Source organism: Cornus florida, unplaced genomic scaffold (assembly GCF_030987335.1).
Source record: "Cornus florida cultivar Cherokee Brave unplaced genomic scaffold, ASM3098733v1 CherokeeBrave_3.0.0_Hap2_Chr10, whole genome shotgun sequence".
Lineage (NCBI taxonomy): Eukaryota > Viridiplantae > Streptophyta > Magnoliopsida > Cornales > Cornaceae > Cornus > Cornus florida.
In genome coordinates, this window is record NW_026775580.1 from 52,500,542 (window position 1) to 52,509,525 (window position 8,984).

At 35.9% G+C, this 8,984-nt stretch overlaps 1 protein-coding gene across 1 annotated transcript; it reads right to left on the reverse strand.

Moving 5' to 3' along the window:
• Window positions 1-978: 978 nt before the first annotated feature.
• On the reverse strand, window positions 979-3,170 carry LOC132278745 (G2/mitotic-specific cyclin C13-1-like). The gene is made up of 7 exons (XM_059780615.1): window positions 2,768-3,170; window positions 2,451-2,683; window positions 2,201-2,353; window positions 1,867-1,900; window positions 1,591-1,740; window positions 1,367-1,501; window positions 979-1,282 (listed from the first exon to the last, which is right to left on the reverse strand). Exons 1-7 carry the CDS (start codon window positions 3,074-3,076, stop codon window positions 1,211-1,213), a joined length of 1,086 nt encoding a protein of 361 aa, XP_059636598.1. The 5' UTR covers window positions 3,077-3,170; the 3' UTR covers window positions 979-1,210.
• Window positions 3,171-8,984: the final 5,814 nt, after the last annotated feature.

The following is an 8,984-nucleotide window of genomic DNA, read 5'->3' on the forward strand; positions in this document are numbered from 1 at the left end:
ACAACCAAACTCGAGACCACTACTGTTCACGCTTCCTTTAGAAGATCAGAAGTAGGGGAAATATCCATCCATAACTGGGATCTAATCTTGTCACATAAGCAGCTATTTGAGACATAAGGAGGCCACTTTCCCGGTAAGGGAATAGATCCTGTAATCCCAGAAGCTCGGAAAACTCTTCCAAATCTTCGAGTAAACAAATGCAAATGCAAGATGGATAAACACATCGAAAAGTAGCCTTACTGACACAACAACAGCATCTCTAGTTTTGGAAAATAGAAACCTGGTACCTCTAGGCCATTGGCCGTTGATATATCATAAATAGAACTTATAAATCAATCCTCAAGATACAACAATAGGATTTCCAGAAAATGGCCAACCATTTATCAGACATATTTTGCTTTTCATAATGCAAAAATAAATAAATAAATCACATGAAGTTCTCTGTATTTTCCTACAAATTCATCTATGATATGAATGCATGCTCAACAGTCATCACATTAGAATTTAGAAGTCAGTTCATTTCACTTAAAAATAAAAGCTCTGTTAGAACATATAAGAAAACAAAAGCCACAATTCAACTCTCTCTGTGGCCCATGTAGCTTTATCATCAGTACTTTCACCAATTGTCTCTCAATTTCATAAACTATTAAATTTTCTTGCTAAAATTTGCATAAACAATGCTTGTGCTCTCTGTCACCTTGCCTCACCTCTTACAATTCAATTTCCTAATTTAAAAAGATTTTTTTTAAAATCTATTTAAACACTTTAAACATAATTTCTACGTACAACAAACTAGTACTATTTCATATGATAATAGATTAACCAATCACTTGGAATAACAAACCACCATCATGTATAATGCTTCAAATTCTTCAAAGGACATAACCCGTCGTATGTCCCACCTACCTGTGCAGGGAGCTGCCGAGCTGGGAGTGGATAATGCTTCAAATTAGTGCAGGAAATAATTTACTTACATGATTTAAGATTCAGAATCAAAGATTTCAAACATACAATCTCAAACAATGCAAACAAAATCCTTAATCCTTAAGTGAACTAAGCTTCAGGATAGTTGTCAGTACGATCCAAGGTTAGAACTTACCACACAAAAATCAAAAACATTTTATCTATGTCACAAAACTGTGCTAGCATTAGATTACACTGGCAGCTTGGGACCGCTAAATCAATTAAAAGATCACCTCCATCAAATATGTCATTCTACAACATCTTCAAAATAGGAATTTGGCATCTCCGAAAGAGAAGACAGCGTTGACACACATTTGAACTGTTTCAGGTAAGAAATTACAATCAGATAACCATTCCCAAAAGATGACTGAAATAAACTCATAACAAATTTTGTAAATTATACCTCATGTTGCTTGTATTTCTCTCTCACAGCCACCAAAGAGCCTCCTCGTCTGCTCAGCTGCAAGTCATGTATTATAAGAACACATTCCTTTAAATCTTCTGGTTTATAACCCGAGTATCGTTGAAGGGCCAAACTCTGTTAGATGTGTAACACTTTGTTCACCACTTTCCACACATGAAAAGTGAAAATTAAAACTAAGAACGAATTTCCAAGAAGGCACCTACCCAGGGATGAAATTTTGGTTGGATTGTGAACCTCGAAAGAAATATAACCGATGCAGCCACCAAGGAAGGTGGGAATTTCAAACAGCCATATTCTAGTAAACTTAGCTCCGCTAGGTAGTACCCTAGAAACTCCAACCGCAAATTAGGAGTCTGCAAAAGTTCCAAGAAAAAATTAATCTGTTAGTGACAAAAAAACCCCACATTCTTTTTCTTATTGTATCGCAAAAACACACATACTTGTTGCAAAGAGAGAGACAAAAGAGAATTAAAGCTTACCCCGTAAACTCCTTGAGCCACACTGTTGAATCTTCTGTTGTTAAAAAACAGAAAGGGAATGTGCAATGAAAATTAGTCTAGTGAAACTCTTCATATATATATAGAGTAAGCTGACACTGACAGTAATCTTATACCTGATAAATATATTAAAGGGAATGTGCAATGTAAATTAGTCTAGTGAAAATGTTCATATATATAGAGAGAGAGAGTAAGCTGACACTGACAGTAATCTTATACCTGATAAATGTATTAAAGGGAATGTGCAATGTAAATTAGTCTAGTGAAACTGTTCATATAGAGAGAGAGTAAGCTGACACTGACAGTAATCTTATACCTGAGAAATGTCTTAATTGTGGGGTTCCCCAATTCAAACTTGAGGGATTTGAGCACATCAGCTTCCATCTTCACCACCTCTTCTTTGGTGTATGTAATATCTCTAATGCAACAGAAATCTTTCACATATGGAGGATTGCTCTCCTCATACTTTCTGCTTATCACAACAACACAACACAAAAACAATAAAGTTTTGAATAAAAATCAAACTAGCGAATGCTTGTTAGTGAACTTGGTACTTAGTTACTTACGATGCTATGAGCATTGAAGAAACACCCAACAACGGAAGCCTTCGCCTATTGAGGACATTCATCGACAAAAATCGGTCGATACAAGAGACAGCTAGATGCAGAGTATCAGAGAGAAGATTGTACTTCTCTGCAAACTCCACCAAGCAATTCACCAGTATTCCCCTCATGTTAGCAGTTACATCATTCTGAACTTTTTCAATGTAATCTGGAGATGGCCTTCTCTTTGTCTCCATCTGAATAATAAATAAATAAATAAACCCAAATTTAATCAAAAGTTAACTAATTTTCAAAATCAAAGTTCAAGCAGAACAATTTACCTCCATGTTGTGAAGATACTCATATGTCTCAGACCCATAACCATCACACATTTGGGGATCAAGAAATCCCGCATCGATGTGATGCTCACTTGTTCTCTTCACATTGTTCTTCGACCGACATTTGGGCTTCTTCATCTCTGAACCCGGATTCGGATTGGCGGCGATATTGGATGAACTGGGTAGCTCACCCAACACCACCCTCTTCTTGGTAGCAGGCTGTTGCTTAGACTCCTCCGCCAATCCCATGGCCTCTGATGCCCTCTTCTTCGTCAAGAGCGTGACCCGCACACAGTTCTCCTTCTCCGCCATTGTCGACTCTCTGTCACTCTGCTTCAGATAACAAAACTATATATACTAGTATTCAGAATTTGGACGAACAGAGAGAGAGGAATGAGGAATGAGTGACTCACCAGAGGGTAGCTTTGTAGTTTGTACTACTACTAGCTACAAAACACAACACTTTCCAAACGGGCCACTGTTTATTCAAAATCTTTGGCGCTTTTGTTATGCATTCAAACGTGTGGTTCCAAAAAACAAAGAATTTTTTATAATTTTAGGCCTCTCGCTTTTCGTGTCACGTGTGTATTATTATTATTTCCACTTATCTTATTATCACCAACTGTAATTAAGTTTTTTTTTCCAGTTATTTAGGACAATTCTAAGTCACATAATCCTTCTTAATAAGTGTTACTTTTATATTCTGAGCGCGCTCTTACTCTCACGCTCCGCGCGCGCTCTCGCTCAAATTCTCATTACTTATGACTTAATTCTGCCACTCTTACACTTCAGTTTTATGTGACTTATGGTGAGTTACGTTAATCATATGTTATTTACCAAAAAAAATACATTAATCATATAATTAATTACATTCCACTCTTTTTAATGTCATAATATCAGTCAATGCACATATTATCAAAAATATAAAAATTTATTAACTCTGCCCACATTAATTTTAGTCTCTCTCACTTTAATATTATTCTTAAAGTAGACTATGTCACTTTTTCTGATTGGCGCATTTAAATGCTTTTTTTACACATGTTCAAACCATATGAATTCCTCTTATTTTATCTTCAATGGATGCTACTCCAACTATGGAAACATGTTGCCCCACTCCCTATTTAGACTATTTTTCATCATTTGCGCTTCATAGTGCAATCAGGAGGTCCAAGTCATTTCCATTGTTGGATTATACAATCGAGTTCAAATTGAACTTAAATTAGAGTTTGTAGTGCCCAATTTTCATTTTGACTTATCAAAATCAATCAATTCCTCTGAAATGCTGAGATTCCGAACAGAGTGTTCCTTCCCAGTCGCAAACCACAACTCTTCTTCGACTTATAAAATGTATTTATATATGTTGTCTGGCGATTAGGTTTGACTGAATGATTTTTCTAAACCTCAATCCATGAACCCAACGAAAGTGTTCGGATTTCTAGTTATTTTTTCTATTTAACTTAATCTCAAACTCAAGTTTGAGTCGGTTTTTGAGATTGGGATCGAAATTTGATTAAATGAGCAGAGCTTAAGCTCGATGAGTCGAGTTGAGCTCAAACACTCTTGTATGGACTCAACAACCAAACCCGATACCACTTTTGTACCTAATTCCTCTGAAGATCAAAAGTAGCAAATACACATAATTGGGATCAAATCCTGTCACATAAGCAGCTATTATAGACAGAAGGAGACCATTTCCCAGTAAGGGAATAGATCATGTAATCACAGAAGCTCAAAAAAACTCTTCCAAATCATAAACTACATAGGAAAATTAATGCCAGCAGAAAAACAAGAAAAGAAAACTGATACTAGATGATTACATCCAGCTATTTGACTTCCAGTGGGCTCCACCATTTCTGAGCTATCTCCCCAAAACTTTCATCCTCATAAGAGTTACTGAGTAAACAAATGCAAAAGCAAAATGCATGGTAGTATACAAATGTAGCATTACTGACACAACAACATCATCTATATCCAATAACAAATAAATACCTATCCAACCTAGACACAGCAAAATCATAAACAAAACTTATAAAATCAATCCTTAAGATACAACATTAGGATTTCCAGAAAATGGCCAGCCATTTATTAGATATATTGTCTTTTCATAAAGCAAAGAAAAATTCTGTGATGACCTGAATTTTGAGATTTTAATTTAATTATTTTATGATTTTTAGACTGTCTAAATTAATTAATTAATTATTTATTTACTTATTTATTTATTAAAGTTAGTGGGTTTTGAAATTTGATTTAGTTTTGTTATATAATATATATATTGAGTCATAGAGATTTTGAAGTCCACACTCCACCGAACAAAAAAAAGAAGCTCTGGAAGGAAATTCTTCCAGCAAATAAGCAGCAGTCTCTTCCTTTCTTCTAGGGACGAAAGAACCTGACTTTGAATGCACCTGTATTAAGAGTTAAACTGGCTAAAAGGATGGGTCATAATTATTACGAGAACCTGCATGGCACAATGATCTTTTATATTTTTTTCCAGTAGTAATTATAGGTACCGTTGCACCTAATGTATGTATAGCAGTTCTAGAACCATCAATGATTGGTGAACCAGCAGATCCCTTTGCAATCCCCTTGGAAAATATTACCGGAATGGTATTTTCCTGCCAATCTAAACTCATCTATGATATGAGTACATGCTTAACAGTCATCACATTAGAAGTCAGTTCGTTTTACCTCAAAATAAAAGCTCTAATAAAAAGCTCAAACAGCTAAAGCGCGGTTCGGCTTGTTTACATACTACAACCCTAGCCCTAGCCCTAGCCCTAGTAAAAAGAGAGAGCAGTGGGAATGAGGAGGTGGAATGGAGTATGTAATTGAGGAAGCAAACAAATTTTACAAGGCTAGTTAGGGAGGTGTAAACTGGAAAACAATGAATAGACAAGAGCCTTGGAGACTTGACTAAAAACTGAATGCAGACACCATTAAAAGAAACAGAAATGGAAATCAACCTGAACATTGTAGTAGACTGCAGAATCCTGTACTTTTCTTTTGAATATTGGAAGTATCGAATATCCATAACTATTCTTGTCACATAAGCAACTATTATAGACAGAGGGAGACCACTTCCAAGTAGGGGAATACATCATGTAATCCCAGAAGCTCAAAAAACTCTTCCAAATTATAAGCTACAGAGGAAAACTCATCCCAGTAGCTAAAACCCTCACAGCAGCCCCAGCAGAAAAGGCAAGAAGCGAGAACTGATACTAGATGACTACATCCAGCTATATTACTTCCTGTGAGCTGCACATTTTTCCCAGCATCTCCCTGAAACTTCCGTATAGAATTACTTCTTCTTTTTTTGTTAGGTAAAGTACTCGCAAACACTTTTTGCTCACGCCCGGGGAGTTATACCATAAACTTACTTAGTAAACAGGTGCAAAGGCAAAAAAGGATAACAGTATCCAAAAGTAGCCTTACTGACGCAGCAACAGCATCTCAAGGCAATAATCAGTATATCCCTTATCCAACCTTGATTAGACAGCCAGACTATCCAGAAAATGTATTATGGCCTACAAGCAAGCACTTAGATTATCTGGTGATGATCAGGCAATTAACACTCTATTCAGTACAAATGCCACAATGATTAAATTAGTGTTTTTTAGACATCCTTTATTGAACTTAGAAGTTCTTCAACCACCAAAGTTCACTAATTATTTTCAGAACAAGGACTGAAGACAGATTCCTTCAGATGGAAAAACTATGTATCAGCTCAATAGGCTCTAAGAATTAGGCTACTTCGGATTTTTATTGGCTAGAGTAAAACCCTGACATTGGGTTTCTAAGAACTGGCCTACATTGGATTAAAATCTTTAAGATACATTTGGTTCTCTCTGTATTTTCCTATTAAGTCATATATGATATGAATACATGCCCAACAGCCATCACATTAGAAGTCGGTTCTTTTTACATTAAATTAAAAGCTCTGTTAGAAGATATAAGTTAATGGAACCAGAACTCAATTCTTTCTGTGGCACTTACAGCTTTATATTTCCCCAAACTTAATTCTTGCATAGTCAAATAAAATAGAATTAAGAAAAAAATATATATATGTATATATACCATCAGTACTTCTCCTCCCTTCTGGACCTGCTCAGATTAAATTCTACGCCTTTTTTTTCCAGCATACTGTTACAATTTCAAATCCGTGCATTGATGACTAACATGTTCCCTACAAGATCTCAAAGACCTCAAGTCCACAGCAAAAATGCACATTCCCTTTAACTTTGGACAATTGTTTTGCATTTTGCCTTGCCCAGTCGATTCAGTTTGATAACAATGAAGAGCACTGACAAGTGACTTATTAAATCAGTTCTCAACTTATAAATCAATCCTTAATGGTATCAGGAATATTACATTCTCTGGCCAACTATTTATTTGACATATTTGTTTTTCATAAAGAACAGAAAATTTCAGTCATAGAGATTGAAGTTCACGTGCACACACCAAAAAATGAAAATAAATAAATAAATAAACATGAACTGTAGCTAGCTATGAAACACACCTGAACTATGTAATAAGACTTTGAAACACCATTTATCAATAAGTAGCTTGAATTGAGTGATGTGAAGATGTGTGAGTTCACATATTTCAAGTCCAAGTAATAATGGAAATATTTGTTCACAAAAGAAAAGGAGATTTAAATAGACATCTTTTTTTTCCGCAGCTTATGCCCATTTCATGGGCTAGAGGCAATGATCCTGAGATTCTCAAGTCTGTTATATTTCATCCTTCGAAAGAAAAGGCAAGCACTACAAGCAGGAAAAAGAGCGGGACTAGGTGGATAGGACTCTCCCGTTTAGTCATAAATCTTATCTAGGATGCACCTACAGATCGATACTTCATTGCATGTCAGTTGATGATGATTACATCCTATTCAGTACAAATGATTAAATTACTGAAGTTCTTTAGACATCCTATATTAGAACTTAGAAGTTCTTCAACCACCAAAGTTCACTCATTGTTTTCAGAACAAGGACCGAACACAGGCTCGTTAATATGGAAAGACTATGTATCAGCTCAATAGGATCTCAAAAAGCCATTGAAGCTGCAAAACAACAGATGAAATTATTCTTCCTGTCGTTCATTTTTTACTTTTACATCTTTCAACACTCTGCAGCACTTGCAACTACATTGTTTAGCTTCCATGGAAGCTTGTCTAGCCAGTTAAATTTGCAACAGTAATTCTATTACCTCTTCAAAAGACACGTTTTGAGGCTCCCATGTCCTGCCGACCAAAGTAGAATCCTTGTACATAACATCATCCATTAAACTTGCCATGAGTACGAGGTATCACCTAATTGGCATCGGTACTATTGGATGTTCCAAGATAACAATCGCGTCCACTAATTTTAAGTGGATTTATATTTTATATGTAATCCTTAACAACTCAGATTACTTTTGCTGGACAAGAGTAAATCCCTGAAGCATCTTATAGTTCGCTCCTACTTGGGCATCTAAGAATTAGCCAACTTTTGGAAATAAAATAGAATAAAGGTTTTTGAACCAATGCAGTCAAATACAGCAAATCTTGATAGCTCCTCCACAACTACAAGGCTCTTACCAAGTTACCCAGCTGGCACAAATTCTTCCAACTAATATGCAGTCTCTTCTTCGGAATAGTTCACTTTCACTGCCAATCTAAATCTTAAAATTACATTGGGTTCCGTTTGTATTTTCCTATAAACTCATCAAATTGGAATGCATGCTCAGCAGTCATCAATGGAATTTAGAAGTCAGTTCGTTTTACCAAAAAATAAAAGCTCTGTTAGAACAGATATGAAAACAAAGCCAGAAGTCACTCTCTGTGCCCCTTGTAGCTTTAAATTTCCCCAAACTTCACTCTTGCAGAGTCACCAAAACAACTATCATCATCAGTACTTCCAACAATTGTCTCTCATTTTCATAACTTCCTTTCGCCTCCCTTCTCAGCTCAGTTTACATATTTCTATGCTTTTAATGTTACAATGTCAAATCCAACTCTCTTGACTCATGACTAATATGTTCCCTGAAGGATCTCACAAACCCCAACTCCACAGCAAAAATGCACATTCCCTTTCACTTTGGACATGTGTTAACGCAGTTTGAGTTGCCAAATTGATCCAGTTTGAGAACAGTGAAGAACACTGAGTAGTGACTACTAATAAATCAGTTCTCAAGTTTACTATGGGCCTGGTACAAGCTCCAAGATGATCGCCATAGCACAACT